At 37.2% G+C, this 19854-nt stretch overlaps 1 protein-coding gene across 6 annotated transcripts in view; it reads right to left on the minus strand.

Moving 5' to 3' along the window:
• Positions 1-5965: 5965 nt before the first annotated feature.
• Positions 5966-19854, minus strand: part of fcho2 (FCH and mu domain containing endocytic adaptor 2) — a 37742-nt gene continuing 23853 nt past the window's right edge. The window contains exons 15-30 of one of the 6 annotated variants that reach the window (XM_026211951.1): positions 19366-19390; positions 18212-18256; positions 17440-17485; positions 17261-17346; positions 15707-15784; positions 14280-14786; positions 13195-13307; positions 12956-13085; positions 12584-12643; positions 12095-12206; positions 11767-11922; positions 10525-10657; positions 10138-10337; positions 9396-9460; positions 9058-9222; positions 5966-8875 (exon numbers count right to left, since the gene is read on the minus strand). In XM_026211951.1, coding sequence (XP_026067736.1) covers positions 8853-8875; positions 9058-9222; positions 9396-9460; positions 10138-10337; positions 10525-10657; positions 11767-11922; positions 12095-12206; positions 12584-12643; positions 12956-13085; positions 13195-13307; positions 14280-14786; positions 15707-15784; positions 17261-17346; positions 17440-17485; positions 18212-18256; positions 19366-19390 — 1944 coding nt within the window. In that variant the 3' untranslated portion in view covers positions 5966-8852. The remainder of the gene's footprint in view (positions 8876-9057; positions 9223-9395; positions 9461-10137; positions 10338-10524; positions 10658-11766; positions 11923-12094; positions 12207-12583; positions 12644-12955; positions 13086-13194; positions 13308-14279; positions 14787-15706; positions 15785-17260; positions 17347-17439; positions 17486-18211; positions 18257-19365; positions 19391-19854) is intronic. The other 5 variants (XM_026211953.1, XM_026211952.1, XM_026211954.1 and 2 more) reach the window with 5 other exon arrangements.

A 19854-nucleotide genomic window follows, 5' to 3' on the forward strand; every position in this document is an offset into this window, starting at 1 on the left:
TGTTGGTGCGAGCACTGAAATGTGAAATCTGTTGCATGGTAGAGTACATGCAGGAAACTGGCAGGTCCAAAGACTAAACCTAAAATCACTCTTTTTGTTTGGACCAAATATAACAATTTTATTACCAAACATTACCAAAATAACTGCCTTTTTCAATAGAATGAATAGATCATTAAAACAAGGATCTGTAGTAAAAAGAAATAATAAAAATAAAAACAATATAGAAGGAAGAGTTCACTCAAAAATGAAAATTGTCGTAAAAATGTAATTCTGAAGAATATCTCAGCTGTTGTCCATACAGTCAGAGGGACTTCAAAACAACATTCTTCAACTGAAAAAAAGGACATTTTTCAAAATCGGTTCCTTTATGTTGGACAGAAGAAAGTAAATGATCACAGAATTTTCACTTTCAGTTGAACTATCCTATTAATGTATCACCGAAATCAAAAGAGCAAAGTCTAGAGAATATTTATACCGGTATGCACTATGAAAGTTTCATCATCATTTTTGCACACAACCTAAACCTTTTCTTGCACAAGGGGAACCATGTTTGTAAAATTGCAATATAATGTCCTTAAATATGCCAAAACAGAGAGAGAAACCGAGATAAAAAGTTTCCAACAATATCAAAACAATTCTGCATCACTTTAACTTTTCAAAGTCCTCTCTGGAGTCCAAACGGATTTGATTAGCAAAGCAATGTTCCACCCAGAGCACTGCATAACCTAGCAAATTGCAACTATTGTCCAGTTCACCAAAAACACTGTCATTTAACTTTGATGACACTTATCTCACAGTAACATTTTACTGTGGTACTAAGTTAATTATATATCCACCACTCTCAATGTCCAATAACAACAGACAGAGTCATGAAATGTGTTTGTCATTGTTTAACACATATGCAAAATGCATATGCCATGTTTTATTGCAGACCATGTCATGTTTTTCACAGTCCATTGTTTACCTGTTGTTGTGGAGCAGTATATGGAGCTTGCAAGTAATTGTTGCCCAGAATTATTTTGTAAACTGGGACTGGACACTGGAGAGAACAGTATGATTTAAATCACAGTAGATGTTGGAAAAAAATATGATTTTTTTTTTATATGATTGTGAGTACCGTGCTAAATTCCTCCATCTCTTCTTGAGGGTCAAGCAGTATGTCAGAACCTTCTCGTGCTAAAAACTTTGTTTTAATTCTTTTCCCAAAAACTCGAGGAGACACCTGAGAGACATTTAGAAAGAGAATAGATTCCAGCACAAGAATGTTTAAAATCGGCCCAGATTTTGGGCCTGACACACTCTTTCAATTACGCCGAGTCCAAATATTTATAAGGAGAACATTTCCTCTTTCTCTCTCTCTCTCTCTCTCTTTGTGATCATGGCATATAGTATGCATGTGAATAACAAATGTGTGTGCTGGTATGTGTGTGTGCAGGATAGTTCTGGTTAAATGATATCTGCTCAGATATGGTCAGTGTGAAAGCTTTGGACAAGTCTTTGTTTGAATCACCCTCTATTGATTCTCTCTAGCCGCTAGTCAGTTGAATTCGATGGTATGACAAAACAACAGTACAGAATTTCTTCATATGACCCTGCACTGGATTAAATATTAGTTAAGACTACATGTTCTCAGTATTGTATTAACAAATCTTAAATCTTATTAACAAAGCATTAACTTATTGCTTCATTCGTCTCTAAATGATCAGCCAGCAAATTAAATCTTTTATTATTTGCAACTGTAGTTCACTCTTGATTCCTCTCTTGTCCTAATTTACCTCATCTCCCCTCTTCCTTCCAGCACAATATCCAGACTGCACACTATTGCATGAGTATCCACGTCCTCCAATGGGAAAAGCCCGACTGCAATCACAAAAGGGGCCTTAATGGGTTTCCATTGCACACTCTCTCTATTCCTCTCTCTCCCAGACTTTGACCACCCACTTCATTTCAGTGAGGCAGCACGTTGCTTCATGACATAGTCACGTACATCCTCCACAACCAATCAGCCGAGAGCTACTGCACCCATCTGTTTTCACCAGCCATATTTTGTTCTGCGCGTCTACATTGCTTCATTTATAACACCTGTTTTCTATTTTAATTATAACATTTCATTTAATCCTGTGATGACACACCTGAAATTTTTAGCCGCCAAAAATCATTCAGACATTCAGATTTGGTTCGCAAGAAAAACATATATATATCACTGACCCTAAACTTTTATACAGTAGTGTATATTTGAAACAACTGGTGAAAACATAAATGTCCTTAGAATGTCTGAGTTTCAGATTAAAAGAATTTGACATCAAATCTTATCTACACATCAACTTTATGTAAATTATTTTACAATTTTACCTAAATGTATTCTTTAATCTGCCAGCTCACTCTTAGATAAAAAAAGTTAATTACAATGTACTTAAACACACATGAAGCATGAAGCAGCATTACAGTAATATTAACACTGAAGTCCTCTAAAGTGATTTCTCTACAGTCGAGATGCAAAATGGCAGCGGTTGCATTTGTATGAAAAAGTATTTCAGATTCAGTCTGACACAAAGTTGCTATGAACAACACTAAATATTAGAAAAGATCAGCCAACTGAATGCTGAATTTGACCAGTTAGATGTATGAAGTATTCAAGAGTGTCATGCAACAACTCACACTAACAGACTTGCACAAATTACTTCATCGTTATGTGATTAGATATGATTAGCTGCAATACAGGACACAAAGCCTTGACATTTTTGGTGTGATCTGGTGCAGGCAATATTACCTCATCTTTGGCTGGCTGATAGTATAGACACTGTTGGGCAGCTCCATGGGAGTTAAGATGTCGCCATCCTCCATCATGGCCCCCGACCTTGTGACAAATTGCCCATGACGTGGCTTTGCTCGCCAGGCACGAAAGCCTGTTCTCTCTCGCATCTCTCATTCCCTTCAACCTGTCCTCCCATTGTTCCATCCTTCCACTGCTCTGAGCTCTCATCTACAGTTTCTCTTTGGCTCAGTATGGAGGAACAGTTTTACGTGCCTTTTCACCAATCTGCTTTCAACCCAGAGAGCAGAGAGGCATAGACAGGGTAGGAGGGAGAGAGACACAAGGAGAGAAACAAATGCCGCCGCTGAGTAACTGAGAGGAACCAATCACAATAATCAAAATAAAATCCAGGCAGATGATGGACTTTTTTTTTTTTATCTGCAAGCCTGTAAACAAAAGCAGTTAAATTTTGTATCTGAACACTCTGCCTTGTGACATGCTTCTGGCTATTTTATTGGCCTTTCAAATTGTGTGCACCACTTCAAACATCCTCACAAGTCTCTTGTCTGTACACTTTATTTATGAAGACATTAAATCCATCCAACCCACACTAGCTTGGAAAAGTAACAGAATGGAACATCAACCTCAAACAAACGGTTCATGTATTTAAAAAAAATTGATGCCAGTCACCTTGTCAAATCCAGTTTTTTCATCCTTAAAAGCACTCTCTGTATTAATCTGGAGTTTGGTTCCAATTCAATGAATTTATAATCCTGAAAGGAAACCAGCATATCATAAATGTGATAAGACTGAGAAGATGCTTTCCATTTTTGTGTGCAATAATATGCATCAAACATTGCAAACATGCACGTTTATTTAGCTTTATTTTTAGAGTCCAGCAGAGTAAGTGTATTGTGATTGCAGCATTACCTCACTTTTGGGGACAATACTGTACCCCAACTATACCCAAGCAAACACACACACAAACCATGTCCAGATTCATCTCCACGAGTCAACAGGGCCTAGAATTAGTGAAAGCATTATGAGATGCAGATATGTCACTGGGCAGACGACATGGTCCTAAAACAAGGTTTCTATTAAAACATCTTTCAACATATGGATTCTAGAGGGTGAAATATGAGTGTCAGGAGAATCTGAAGGATTTCAGATGGTTTGAAGCGAGCTCCTTATGCACTGTTGTTTTGGGAGACCGACCAAAGGCTGAAGCGAGGGAGGAGCCGGCAGATGTGGACGCAGATCAAGAATGATATAAGGTGTGGTTAGGAGAGGAGGAAGAGGGAAAGAGATGATACAGTAGGATAGATGTTTTCAGAACGGAGGAGAGGAGAAAATAAACAGAATACAGTCAGTAGATGGGCGCGGGTGGAAACGTGGAAAGTTAGAGAGAAAGAGAAGCCAAAGGATTAAAGAGGAGTAAATGAGGGGAATAGTGTGAGATGGAGGAGAAAAGTAAACACATTTTTAAGTTATGAAGGTCCAGCTAGTGTGTTTGCTCAGATGGTTTTGCTCATACTGAAGAGGGGGGCGCTGGATCAAAAGGCCATGTCATTCTGTAATGGAGCATAAACGTAAGTGATGCTGCTCCTGCTCTCTCCTTCTTTAATAACTCAACTCTATTACCCCACAGAGTCTATGCGAAAACATCGGCTGTGACAACATCCAGAGAACATTTGAAATCAGTTAGCGAAGAGACGAAAGACCCTCTAATCTTTTAACATTCTAGAGCATGATATCTTCACTTTTGGATCACTTTGACACTGAAGTTCAAATCCACCGAAGTTTATCTACTCTCCTGTCTGATTTGTTTGTCAGACAAAATGAAAGGAACAATTCTACGTTACGATTGGTCAGATCACCTGTCAATCAAACTCCCTGCTAAGGATCCTCTAACTAGACCCCTATAAAAAGAACTGTTGTTCTGAATAGAACGTCATTAAATCATCACTTTTCAATTAATGTATAAAAACTACTTTAATGTATAAAAACTTTACTTTAACCAAAATCCAAGTCTGATAGCCTTCCGGTAAGTAAGGAAAACATTAAGGGTCCAAAACTTCCACAATTATATATCTATTTATTTTCAATTAAGTAAGGCCTAGGCCTATCAGGAAACCTCAAGTGCACTTCATCTTTATGGCGTTTTCAGTGTGAGAACAATAGGCCCACTTAATGCTACAAATGGCATAAAACGGAGCCTAAGTATGCAAATTGGGATGCATCTTTGATTGGTTCCTGAATAAACAAGTGCTATTCTGTTAACTGAATATTTCCATGACTCACTCATGAAGACTTTTGCCAACTAGTGGCGTAATGATGTTGCCTGTAGAAGTGGTCTCTGAAAAAAGTGGTCTTGAACAAAGAATGTGATACAAACACTGAAGATATCAAAGGACTGAAAATAACTGTATGAACGGGTCTAAACCATATACTCAATTCAGATCACCATAGTGTAATCAGGATTTAAGCAGGTCTGATGTAGATCAAACTGTGAAGCGCAGAGGCTTTTTTTTTTGTGGAAAGGGTTCATGAAGGGGTCTACAACCCTGACACATATGTAAACACATAAAAGACACACACATTAGGTGCGCAAGTAAGCCGGATGGCTAGCACATGTGGGTAAGTTTTATTTCACTTTGCAAGGAGCAGTGGAAGTGCAGCAGATGTGTTCAGAAGCATGACTGTGTAAACATCTGAATGTTGAATTGCTTTATCGTTAAATCTATCCATACTTTCCCCAAGTAGAAATCAACCATCAAGTGCATGAAAAATGCTTAAATACATGGAAACAATACTGAATAGCTGAAGCACAGTCCAAAATTACAGTGTTACGTTACGAATCAGAACCTGATCTGTGTCTGTAGCACAGAGTAGAATATTTACCTGCTCTGTATGATAAATTGAACGTTTATTTAGTATTAACCAATCATATACTGTATATATACATACATATATATATATATATATATATACAAACATAACAAGGTCTTCCAGAGGTCAGTGTGTAAATATACTGGTGAAATTAGTGAAGAAAATAAAACATCAGCTATTCTCTCAAATGAAATGAATGCCAAAAGCTGCTCATTTTCTTCACAGTTATATTACTGATGGGATATTGAGCTGTTTTTTGATTAAGGAAACATAGCTTAATTTCTAAAAAGCTCTATGCAAACAAAGAAGACGGACAAGTTAGGATTCTGTAGTATTTCTTATATTTGTATAGATTTATATATTACACATTTATTACTGACACAGAACATCATAAAGCAGAGAAACATGGCAGAAATATTTGTACAAATTGACATTAGGTGGGTAAAAAAAAAAAATATTGTTTTACCATGGTGGACATGAAAAGAATGAAAGAAAAGAAGAAACTTTTTAAATGCTTCAAAATGCCTTTGAATATTGACGTGGCTGTAGAGGCAGCAAGAACCAGCTCGCTAACTACACAACTAGTTCATATTCACGTAAAGAAGCCAATATTGTATTGTATTGGGATGCTACACTGACCAGGATGTTCACTAGTTGATTTCTGCCTCTGTATTGACACCAACACCACATTTTATAGTGAATACAAGTGAATTAAGACAGTACATAAAGACAGTGATGATCTTGAATATAAAACTTTATGCTGTTACTTCACAAAACTGTTAGGCTGCTACCGAAGAGACAAAAAAAAGTTCCTGGTGAAATCAAGACGTAATACGAAAGAACGTCATTGTTTTCAGATTCATCCTTCATTGGTGGCGTTTAGTGTTTATTAGTGTTTTTCATTTTATGGTACAGATGGTGTTGGCTATCGCTGAGATTGGGGTAGCCCTTGGAGATGTGGTCCTCTTAAGAGGACAAGGCAAATAGCCCTTGTACGAGGGGACAGAGCCCCTTAAAGCACTGTAAATGCTCACCACTGGGTTCCAGCTAAAAAAAAAAAAACTTCCACTGGCTCATTGCATCATTGTGCTTTTTGATTGGTATTTGGCAAACTTGCTCAAAGCAAAAAAGATAATTCAAGGCATAATTTTAAGAAACTAATGTGTTCAGATTATTATTAACATTAAACACTCAAAAACAGACGTGACGGCACATTTGGTGAAAACATATACACACAGTAACCCTTAAAAATACATTAATCTAATCAAACTGGTAGTCCGTTGTTAAATCAACTACACTAAAAAGTGTGCATGCTTGTAATTCATCTGGATATGCTAATATTCAGAATATTTTGGTCTGTTTATCAACAAGGATCTCCTCAAATGGTCAGGTGGGTGTTTAAAAACTCTCTGTGGTTATTTTGGTATTATTTCTGCACACATCTATAAGGCATTACAGAAAACACCTGGATGACATCTAAAATGGGAACAGCACGTTCCTTTGCAGTGAACTGTTTAGGTAAAGCACTCTAAAGGGGTTTGAAGGACAAAGGCTAATGTTTAGGCAGTGTTTTCCCTTCAGTGTCCCATCAGGAAGCATAAAGAACTGAACTGGCACTTCAAAAATTTAGCAAGAGGAAAGGTCATAATATAAAAAAGGGGAAAACATGGATCTTTTAGACTTAAACATGCAAATTGTCCTGTATAATTATTTCAAGTAACAAAAAAAGAGGCACTGAAGTTAGTGATAAGTTGTCATTTGCTGTTAAGCAACCAGTAGGTTCTCTTGACAAAGTGAAAATGGCACTAAACTTTAAAAGGAACAGTCCACTTTTTCTGGAAATATGCTCATTATCCAACTCCCCTAGAGTTAAACAGCTGAGTTTTACCGATCTCTGGGTCTGGCGGTAGCACTTTAAGCTTAGCTAAGCATCGATCATTGAATCTGATTAGACCGTTAGCATCTCGCTCAAAAATGACAAAAGAGTTTCTATATTTTACCTTCTGTAGTTACATCGTGTACTAAGACCGATGGAAAATGAAAAGTTTTGATTTTCTAGGCCAATATGGTTAGGAATTATACTCTCATTCCCGCATTGCGTAATATCACTGCACCTGCTGCACCAATGGTATGGCAGCAAAGTTCCTTGATTATTACACCGGAATGAGAATATAGTTTTTAGCCATATCACCCTAGAAAATCTCATTTTTTCATTTTCCCTCAGTCTTGGTACACAATGTCACTACAGAAGGGTCGAGTTTTAAATAGGAGCGAGATGCTAACCGTCTAATCAAATTCAATGATTTATGCTAAGCTAAGCTAAAAGTGCTACCGCCAGACCCAGAGATCGGCTGAATGGATTCAAAAATGGTAAAACTAGGGGAATGGAAAAAATGGAGTGTTCCTTTAAAAACAATCCATGAATGCAATTTTGAAAGCTTATATCTTCATTGCACATTTATAAGGAAAAATACAACTGAAAGACACAAATTAATCTGAAAACAACAAAAAAATTTTTTGAAGGGGGTGGGGGTGGGGTTAAATCGGAAAAGACCACAGACGAGAAGTAAGGCTTTCTTGAGAATGAAATGATCTATTGCTGAGGCTTTTCTCTTGTCACTCCTTTTTTTCCCACCTTTTGTTCTCTTCATTGTCATTGTGACTGACATTAGGGTGAATACAAGAGGAGAAATGAATGCTCAACAAATATCCAGAAAGATTGTTAGTGCAGTTTTTCTTTTGTCCTTTTTTTGCCAAGATATGTTGTATTATACACATAATTCATATTACAAATTGTTAACTATACATATCAAAATAACAAACACTACCGTTCTGACTTTATAAAAGTCTGAATTGATCGAAAAGTATCAAAGATTAATGATTTCATTCGCCAATATCCTGCCATTCCTAATTTTTTCTTTTCTTTTTTTTATTTTTCTTTGTACACAGTGTTTGATGTTCAGTGCTACGTTAATATAGTATAAAAATCTTGAACCTCCAGAAGGTGCTCCACTGGAACTGGATCGTTCAGAGCGTGGAGAGGAAACAGAAGCATGAGAGGCCTTCACCCAGACAACACTCTTTTTCCATCCCCCCTAACGATCCTCCATAAATATCATTGCGAACCAGTGACAGAATTAATGAATGAACAGAAATCAACCTCCAGATTTTCCCTGCATTTGAGAGCGGACAGGCCTCTGCTCAGATCTCAGCAGTCAGCCATATAGCGGCCTGTGAATGTACACAAACACACATCTCTGGTCAACTCATTTCAATGACGAAACTACATGCTTTTGCATATGTTGAGAATGTGTTGACATATGAACTGTTATAATAACACCATGATCTCGAATCATAACATCTTCTAGTGATGGGGTAAATGTTGCTTTGGGGAAGTCTAAAGTCCGTCTTACCAGTGGCAAATCTCTTCTTGTTGAGGGAGAGACGGTAACCAGAGCCGACCAGTTCCATATCTACACCAGACAGAGTGCTGCCTTCACTGAAGAACTGAACAGCCAGGGTGGCAGGGATGGAGGGACCATCAGACAGCTCAAACTTTGCTCTCAAAGAACCAGAGCCTGACACGTACAAACATAGTCAACACCCAAATACTCACTGCCAGATGATCTTTTAATCGCTATAACAATGCTTTCTGAATTTTTTTTTTTGACCTTTTTGCATTGATATTTTAATTGGTCTATAAAATTCCTACGGGAAATGAGAAACAATACATATATATATTTGTTCTTACCTTCATTTTCAGACTTTTCAGAGATATCACTCAATTTCCATAGTGACTTACTCTGTTCTGCGTTCCTAATTAAAACAGTAACAAATCACATTGTTAAAGTGACTCTATGATTATGCATACATCGCTGTGTATTTAACAGTTTGGTGTAGGTAAGATTTTTTTCTTTTTTGAAAGAAATTATTGCTTTTATTAAGCAAGGGTGCATTAAATTGGTCAAAATGTACAGTAAAGACGTTTACATTTATTTCAAATAAATGCAACAAAGAATCCTGAAAAAAAAATGCATCTTGTTTGCCACAAAAATATTAGGCAGCTCAACTCTTTTCAACATTGACAATAATAAGAAATGTTTCTTGAGCATCAAATCAGAATATTAGAATGACTTCTTAAGGATCACGTATCAATGATGACTGGGGTTAAGATACAGAAAATTCAGCTTTGACATCACAGGAATAAATTGCATCTAAAAATATATTAAATAAAAAAACTGTTAAAAATGTTACATATATTCTACAATATAACAGTTTTTACAGATTTTCAAAAATAAAATAATTTTTTTTATTATCAGCCTCTTTAGTTTGAACTTCATTATAAAACAAAATCACCAACCCCAAACTTTTAAACCTTAGTGTGTGCTATGTATATAATTTAAATATTACAGTGATTAGGTTCTATACAGCAGTTTTTATAACAAGATATATTGTGTGTTTGTATATTTGTGTGGCTAATCCCTCCAACTCACCAGATGGCATTGGGAAGGGACTGCATGTTTGTGACGCCACCATTGACGGGGACTAACACCTGTACATTGGTGAGAGCTGCGGGGGACTGCATGGACTCTGGGTTGTATCTGTAGTCCACTCGCAGGTCGGTAGTACTAGGAGTGCATTTCCAGTACACCACAAGGTTCAGAGGACTTGACTGAATCCCATTGGAACATACCTGAGAAAAGAAGGCCAAAGGATCTTTGCTTACCCACCAAAAATCGGGCAAACTAAATATCAACAGTAAACATGCAAGTATACTAGAACAGCTAGAACTAACATGCTTTACTTGTTTTTTTTTTTTTTAAGAATTCATAGGCAAACAGTGAACTGTCCCAAAGATAACTGAATGAAAAACTACAAACCTGGTATTTTAAGATGTCCACGTTGTAATAGGATGCAGTAGGGTTCTGCTCAGAGATCTTCCTGAGGTACGCTGTCAGTGCAGGCATGTTCAGCCAAAAGTCTTTAGTGTTTGTCTCGCTCTGGGAGGAGTCACTGGAGTCACACACACAGAGGAAACACTATTAAGAGCTAAATAATTCACTGCTGCGTGTCATTGTAGCAGCATGGAACAACTAACCCTACTGCAGCAGCTCAACTATTAAATCACAAATCCCTCCTGATTTGATTAGTCATGCCTGGGAGCTGCTGGCACCAACTCACACAACAGCAAAAAGGATGTGGGTGAGCGAGAGCAGCGCGAGTTTATCCAGAGCACTTGAGCACAGAGCTACGATGTGGAATCATGATGAAAATAAGAAAGCTGTTACAAATATACAAAATCAGTCTCTTATGCCCATCAAGGCTGCATTTATTTGATAAATAACACAGAAAAAACAGTTTTTCTTTTTAGTTGAACAAATGTTTGAAAGCATGCGTTTATTCAAATTTCATTAATCAAAAACAAGAAAATTTGACTATTGATTATTTATTAGTTTAATAACTTATATGTATCATGAATAATTCATACAAATTCATAAATTCTGGTTTGACTTAATTTTTTCTGGATTCTGTACTTGATTTGATAAATGATTTAATTAAAAATACACTATCAAAAATGGTGGTGATGAAAATGCATAAAAATGTAACAATTTAATTGATTTTTAATTAATTAAATCGCAAAGGGCTGCACAACAGAGATTTACTAAATTAAAATGAGGGAAAAAATTATATTCCCTAATGTTTATGTAAATTATTATTATTATTATTATAGAAGTAAGCTACATTATAGTACAATCGTAATTTCTGTCAATTTCTTCAAGTTAAAAAGCAGACTTTTATTTGGACGGGTGGTATTGAAAAGCTTTGAGTATCAACGTATTTGTTTTTGACCATGGTTTTCTCAAATAAAATGATGAAATGATTATTAATTGTTCACTTCCTCAGATAGTGAGACAGCAGGCTCTGTTAAACCTGGCACTATAAGCCACACTGGCACATACTTGAGTGTGTGTAGTACATGACAACGCCGCTCATTCACAGAGAGACATGAAATTTATTTTCTTTTTTTATAATAATAATAAAAATAATAATAATAACAATAATAATAAGAAGAAAATAGTGACCCAAATGGTAGTGTAACACAAGCAGAAACACAAAGTCACCTGTGCAGTAGCTGCTGGTTGGGCATGATTTGCTCTAATCTGCTCGTGTTTGAGAGTTTGAAGCTGAGTACAGCAGGAGACGGAGTAGAGGTGAAAATCTTGATGATGCCGCTGGGGAAGGACAGGGTCATGTCTCCTGTGATCTTCACAATACACCTAAAATCAGGATTTAAAAAAATCATTTTACAGATATGATTGTATTACTCTTTGATGTTCCTAGGCATGGAGATCACAATTGTACAACTCTCTATGTCAAATGTATAGAATGTCTATAGAAGTCTGAATGATGTCTGTATGGTCTTTGCAGGGCAGATGATGTGTAACTCACTTGCTGGGATCTGCTCCTTTGAAATAGGCATTAACCGATTCTGTGAATGCTACTGCAATGGGCAATGCATCCTGGGAGGCCAGTGTCACTGGACTGGGCCCACGAGAGGTCCCTATCAGAGAAAAGAAAAGAAAAACATAAAAAAAAGACATTTAAGTATTTTGATTGAGCTCAGACAATTAAAACCTTTGCAGCGACAAACACTGAAAGATCATCAGGTAAAGTTAAAAGACTTTGAGAAATTTCTCCCAAGCATTCTCAGCCACAATACAACACAGCAGCACAATAGTCAGTTTTATGGTTAGGGATCATCCACGTTAGTTTGATGCAAGAAAAACCCAGCGCAGATCAAAGGCTGTGTTACAGAATGGGAACAGGGTGTGGTTTAGCAGACGGGGCAATGCAGTTGGTTGATCAAGGACAGATGATCATTCATGAGTTTGTTAGTTAGTTAGAACAAAATGTTCTTCTGGGTTCTTTCCACCGTACCTGCAGGAGTCTCACATCTCTTCTCAAATGTGGGCAGTTTCCCCACGAACAAATCGTCCTCTTTATTCAAAATGAAAAGAAAAATAGGCCGATAGCACAGCCCAACAGTGAAGGGTGAGGATGGAGTGATCTGGTAAGCAATATGTTGACCATACAATGAAATAAAATGAGTAGAACATTATTTGTGCACGTTAGCTTTTCTTAGATGTGAATCTGAGTGTAAATAATAAACATAAAATAAAATAAAAATACCACAATACATATGATTTTCATTGTTATTTTATTGTGAAAGCGGATGATGTGAATGCAGATTTTGTGTGGGCAGCTTGTGTTCATCTTAATGTGAATATATGAGTGAAACTGAAGACTCACCGACAGTTGGTGTGTTGCTGGCGCTCAAGGAGGTGTTGGAGCTGAGAGAGGAGGAGCTCTCGGCACGAGCCAGAGGAGCAGCGGGAGGAGGGCTGGAGTTGGTCATCTTGGGAGGGCTGAATGGTCGGCCCTGTAGAAAAAACAACTAACTGATTAATCATTCACTGCATTCAATTCGGCTTCAGTCTCTATAATATAGCCTGGCTGAGGTGGAATCGGGGAATATCTTCTTTACTCACAGCCTCGTTGATGCCCGTCAGTTTGCCTGCAGGCAGTTTGGGCCGAGATAATGGTCTCGGAGGTGGGACAATGGTTGCTGCGCCCAGGGGAGTGGTTGGCCTGTTTGGAGGTACTGTGCCAAAAAATAAATAAAAGGAGATGATCACAAATGTTACAACCACAAGATGTACAAAAATACGGAAGTAGCACACTCTGAGCTTGATTAAACCCAACAATGCTGAAAAACATTCAGAAGGTTGCTACAATAGATTTAACATCACACATCTTACAAAAACAAGCTATCAGTGAAATCTAAAGTTCACACCTAATGCACATGCAATGTCACATTATAAACAAATTATAAATTATGGACAAACATAAAGTGAATACAGAAAATATGTATAAAAAAAGTAAATCAAGTAAAGAAATGAAAAAGAAACATATGCACCTTTAAACCATCTTAGTCATACTGTTTTAGAATTAGAAAATGCTGCATATGATATTTCGGAGCAAACTTGCAGACATATTTGCATAGAGATGCTTTGGCAGGTGGCCACATTTTCCTACTGTAAGCCAGCTAAAAAAAAATATTATTCAAATCAATAATCAATGCAGAAAATGCAAAAAAAAAAAAAAATAGATTTTCATATTAATTTGAGTACCTTTACTGAGTTAGTTTGTGTAGGTGAACCAAAAAAACAAAAAAAAAACAAAAAAAAAAACTACAATATACCATATAAAATAAAACAAATCAAACAAAACTTGGGCCAAACATTTTCTTACTGCATCCAGCTAAACAGTAATTCTGACTATGATGGCTTACAGGTCTGTTACATTTGTATTAATTAAATCAATAATTAATTCAGAAAACGCAAAAATTAAATATACATTTTCACCAATCAATCAAAAAAAATTAAAATAAAGTTATAACTGGGAGGGGGGTGGCGGGGGCTTTTGGCAAATAAATAAAAACCAAATCAGATGCAATAAATGAAAACAAGTTACATAAAAAATTAGGTTTGTTAAATGCACAGTACATTCTCACTGTCTTGTAGCCATGGGACAGTGTTTGAACATGCTTAAAACTCTCATTCCTCAATATTACCATCCTGCGTGGGTCGAGCTGGTGCTTTCTTTAGAGAGGGGGCACTCTCCTCTCTCCCAAAGCTGCCAAACGTGTCAACAAGCTCTCTGGAGAAAAGCTTGGGCTGGTGAGAAACGGGCACTGACCGAGGCCTTGCTGGTTGATGGGACAGTCCACGACATGGCACAAAGGCATCATTAAAGGCAATCCACTGGCTCTGGGCCCAGGACGAAAGTGCATCTGGACCAGTGACGGGAGCACTGAGAGGGGGCTTATGGGTAGCATAGTCCTTAGGAGCAGCCTGCAGAGCGGGAGGCACACTCATAGCTCGAGCTGGGCCAGGGGCGAGGGGCGCGACAGCCTCATCAGGGAGCTCCCGAGGAGAGGAGAGAACAGGGAACGGCGGAGTGCACGGCTTGGCAAGACCGGCAGGAGGAGGGAGTTTAGAGGGAAGGGGAAAAGCAGGAGCCTCTGTAATCTCAAGACTGACTGCTGAAGGAGACGTGGGCTCCGACTGTAAATCCACTTCTGTTACAGGGGTCATCAGAGAGAAAGAGTAACGCATGGTTGTAAAAAATATACTACATACTGACAGGCATGTTGAAAAGGCTACATGGAGGAAATGAAAAAAAAAAATAGGAAAAAGCACAGAAGATCTAAGCTGAAAATGGAATACAGCTCTATATTTCACATAACTACAGAAAAAATGTCTTATTTTAAACCAAAACAAAAACAGACCTTTTTAAATGAGGCAGTTTCAAAAGTGAAAATGACCAAACTATATATAAAAAAAAGATCAAATTTAAAGTAACTCATAAGTAAACAATTATTTTAAGAAAGTAATAAAAATGAAAATTAAATAAAAAATATAAATGGCATTTTGAAAATAAAGCAATACTGTAAGTGTGGATCAAAATAATATAAAAAATAAATGGTCAGAATATTGTAGAATCCTACTGAAATGTGCTTTTTAAAGATTTTAAAGAAGTAAAAACCTATAACAAGACCACCTGGTGATCGAAAGCAAACTACCAGCTAAACTTCATGCACCTCTGTCAGTCACAACTAATACAAATGCATAAAGTAAAACACAATAACATAAATGAGTTGAAAATACTTCACATCACATAACATTGTTAAAAGGTCTGGGTCAGTGTGTAAATTCTGTACTCACTCTTATGTCGCTTTAAACCTTTATGATTTTCTTTTTTCCATGAGATCGAGTAAATTATGACCTTTTTTCTTTTTTACATTTATTTAAACTTTCCTAAAAGCACTGAGTGTGGCTCAGTTGAAAATACTCAGAGACATCTCTTAGAAATATTAGGGGTGAGCTTAAGCAAAGCATTCCAATCATCATTCACATTTTTGAGCAATTAGGGTCAGAGTCTATTATGGAAAGAGTTTTATTCTGATGATCAAACCGCAAGCATGGGCAACAGCATTACCTGGGTCTTCAAAGACCTCATCATTTAACTGCAGTGGGAGAGATGGAGGGAAAGATGCTAAGAACAGAGAAGCCAGGTCTGAGAAACAAAAAAAGCGTTGAACAAATTCAAACAAAGAACGAGAAAATAAAAGGAAATCAATATGAATAAGGCTCGATTGAAACAGTATAACACATGAAAGAAACAACACTAATCAAAAGACAAAAAATAAAAACCTAAATCGCACAATAGCTCACAGCAGGGAAAAATGCAAAGTGCGATACCTCGCTATGTTACTCACGTCCTATATCCTCTTCACTGCTCTTTTTGTTCTTTTGCCAGGTCAGACCCATAACAAGATCATGTTTGACAATGTCTGTGACATGGGGACTCCAAACTCCGCCCTCTGACCTCCGAAGGTGCCAATTAACTCTGGATTACGATTGGCCCTCGCAGCTAAGGTCAGAGCTTGAATGACGGCTTGGCTTTTTTTTAGTGACTGCATTGACTGGCTTAGCAAGAAAGGCGCTCACTTGTTAGCAAACGAATATAATATCCGCCCTAGAATTTACCCACAAAATCAAGGATTACAAAATACAATGAAAAAGATTTTTTATAAAATATTAAATAGCCACAAAAATAAATCTGTTTGACATACTTTCCAAATTCTGTGAAAATTGACTTTAGGTTAAATCTATTATCCACTGTGCCACTCTCCGAGGTATGGAAGCTTCTAATTCCCAGATGTGAAAATAACATTTGATTTCAGCAATCAAGGTCAAGAGCTAAGACGAGGGAGACGCGTAGAGCACGAGGGAGCACACACACTAGAATCACGGCACACAGGGGGCTTTTCTTTGTAACACAAGGGCACATTTTTGTGTAAATGCCTTAATTTGTGTTAAGAAATACAAGTATCAGTAAACAACGGAGATATGTTTTTTAAATTCCAAAATTCCAAAATGTAAAAAAATACAAAAACAAAAATAATAAAAAATAAACAAACCCACAAATTAGAAACAAAGAAACTAAAAATTTCCCATGGCATTCACAAAAGATTTCATACTAAAGCAGAGGACAGACTGATGTGATATATGAAGTCGCTGTGGGATACGAGGGTTTCCGTGACAACAGCAGCCTGAGCAAGCTCTCTAGAGGAGACTGTTGTGGACTGGAAAAGCCCAGACACTTTCAACAGCCTGTAAGCATCATCAATAATGAAGGAGGTCAGACCTAAGACAACCCTCCCAGAGGCTGGGGGATGGAGGGGTGAATGACTTATGACTGTCTGCCTATACAGTGTGTGTGTGCGTGTGCGTGTGTGTGTGTGTGTGTGTGTGTGTGGTCGATGAAGAACGTTCTGACTCTATTACTGTCAAGCTGAACTCTGTCATTAAGATGCTGACCCTGAGACATGTCATAATTATAAATATTACTTGTAAATACTTGTGTGTTTGTGTGTGTGTAATATATATAGAATTGTAGAATTTTTTGTAGAATTGATGTAAGATATAACACTTTAGATTTGGAATGATAAATGATGTCTATTTGCTGTATTACAACAGACAGGGTTACCTGATGAGTGGGGTACAGAGGAGCTGGAGCTGGTGCTGGTCGGGACAAATGGATCCAGAGACAGCAGGTCATTATTGGCTAATCTACTGTTTGAAGAACAAAAAACAGGACTTATGTGAATAACAGGTTAGGATGTTTTTCAAATAGAGCGACAGGGTTAACAGCAAAGCTTCTCTTACTCATTAAAGGATGTCTGCGGTATCTTGGGTCGGACCAGTTCATCACCTGTAAAACAATGAGAAAACACACAAATGAGTCATGGGGCAACTCTTCAGGCTTCAGGATCTGGAAGCAGTTGAAAGAAAACCCTTAAATTAAACAAAGAAATCCCTTTGTAAATGTAAGAGTTTTTGTTAACTTCTTAATTAATTGTTCTTACAACGGGCATTGCTCATTAGGCCTTGATTTAAAATGCAGCTCATGTGTTTCAAGAAGTAAAAAGGGCATTAACAAATTAAATACTACAGTGTTGAGAGAGAAGCTATTGTTGAACGCCAGATAAAAAACAAACAAAAAAACAATAGGGAAGCCAGAAAATAAACTGCAGCAGTGATTTGGTTGAGTGAGGATAGTGTTTCTGAATCATGTAAACTGGTAGTAAGCGGAGTACTACATGAGACACGTTCTTGCAACCCCATTTATCACAGGTCAAGCATCAAATACATACATTTAAAATGACATGCTATAAATGTTCTGCATAGTACATTTTAAATGGTACATATTTGAGATCAAATCCCAAAGACATACAGTGTATTATACAAAAGAACAAATTACAGTGTTAAAAGACAACAGATTGAGTTAGTTAGCAATGGTAATTTTGGTACAAATAATACATTTTTTTTAGACTGCACATTTTGTTTTGTTATTCAGCATCAACGGAATCCCTCATTCCCACCAACACAAATGCAGCTAGGGACCAAAAGAGAGAGTGGGAACGCTCAGCAGACTCACCTGACTTTGGTTTCATAGCAGGGAATGTTTGTTGTCGTGTCATTCCTACAGTAAGTATGTGTGAGATCCACATTTATAATAACATTCAGTACTGAATATTCTTTAGTTTATTTGAAGTTGCCCATGTGCCGCATAAGAAATATATCCGTATATATATATTTTATGGTATCAGCTGATTTACTATTCAATATATCTAAAATCCAATGCTCATTACAATTTTAACAAATTTTTATAATTTAATAAAACTGTTAAATGTGTTCTTTAATACATCTGAAAATAAACATCTATATAATGCCACGATGTTTAAAGTCAATTGTGGCTTTTAAATCAACATTTTTTGTTTGTTTGTTTTTTATTTATTTAGTTACACAAAATAGTATCAAATTTCTTTGGGTCATTTATCAGTTATAGGCCATAACCTGTAATAGACATTTTGGTTTAAGCCATTAAATCAGTTTGTAAAAAGAAATTAAACATGGTTCCCTTAAATCACATGAACAGAACAATTCTGTGATTCATGAAATAGCATCTTGGTGTGATTTCAGATAAAACATAACATCTATTGGATTAAAGGACTTATCGGATAAAATGATCTGCCAGACCTTATCATTTTCAGCACGTGCAAGAGGTTTGAGGTAAATGCGCTCTTTGAAGAAATGTTTGCCGCTCCAGTGCAAGAATAACAAAGCATTTCTACTGTAAGCTCAATTACTGTCTTATGGATTTAAAGTATGTACAATTTTCCTGGGAGGTTGAAATCGTCGCTCTTGATGTGAGAACATGCCGCAGTGTAAACACTACATTCTGGCATGCATCTGTGTTCGTTTAAGCCACAATTTACTGGAAAAATGTAAAATTATGATGGATAGAAAAACATAAACACACAATTAAGCAGTTAATCTTGCTCATGGCTTAAGGAGGCAACGCTGTGCTACTCGGATGAGGAAAAAATGGGAGATGATGTTTATTTTCTCATGGGATGAGTTGGCTTTGGAGGGGTCACCGGAGCGAGATGAAGGAGGCTTGACGAGAAACGTCACGGCCAAGAAAAACTAAAAAGAGAAGTCAAAATGGCAGGCGCTCTCCAGAGCCAAACCTTCAGAGTGACAGAGGGATGGAGGGAGGATAAAAAGAAAAAAGAGAGGAATACTCACTGGATTGGTTCTTCTTCACATGAACCTGGAAATGAAAACAGGCTTTTATTAATGAGAGTGAGAGGAGTTATGAAAACAGCAGAAGACATGAAGTGCTTCATCCCCACATAGATATTGGCCTCACAGGACGACACACACACACACACACACACACACACACAAGAAGAATGAGCAGAGAACCGCTCTATTGAGATTACATATTCAAACCATAAGTTCTGCATCAATATTCTGCTTGCAGTCTAAACACGAGAAAATGAGTGGCAGAGAATCCAACCGAATTCACTACCGGGATTGTTTTGAGGCTGAGAAATGTCAACAAGAGTCAACTAGCAAAACGGCAACAAATGCACAAAGATGGGAAGGCTTGGTTTATTGTGTATTCTAAGTGACTCATATGCAGCATCTCTGCCCGGAACTCCTTCAGAGTGGATGGAAAGACATCTCACTTGTTTTTGGTGCATTTGATGAAAAGAAACACATCAGAACACC

The sequence above is a fragment of the Carassius auratus genome, chromosome 30 (genome assembly GCF_003368295.1).
Source record: "Carassius auratus strain Wakin chromosome 30, ASM336829v1, whole genome shotgun sequence".
NCBI classification, from domain to species: Eukaryota; Metazoa; Chordata; class Actinopteri; order Cypriniformes; family Cyprinidae; genus Carassius; species Carassius auratus.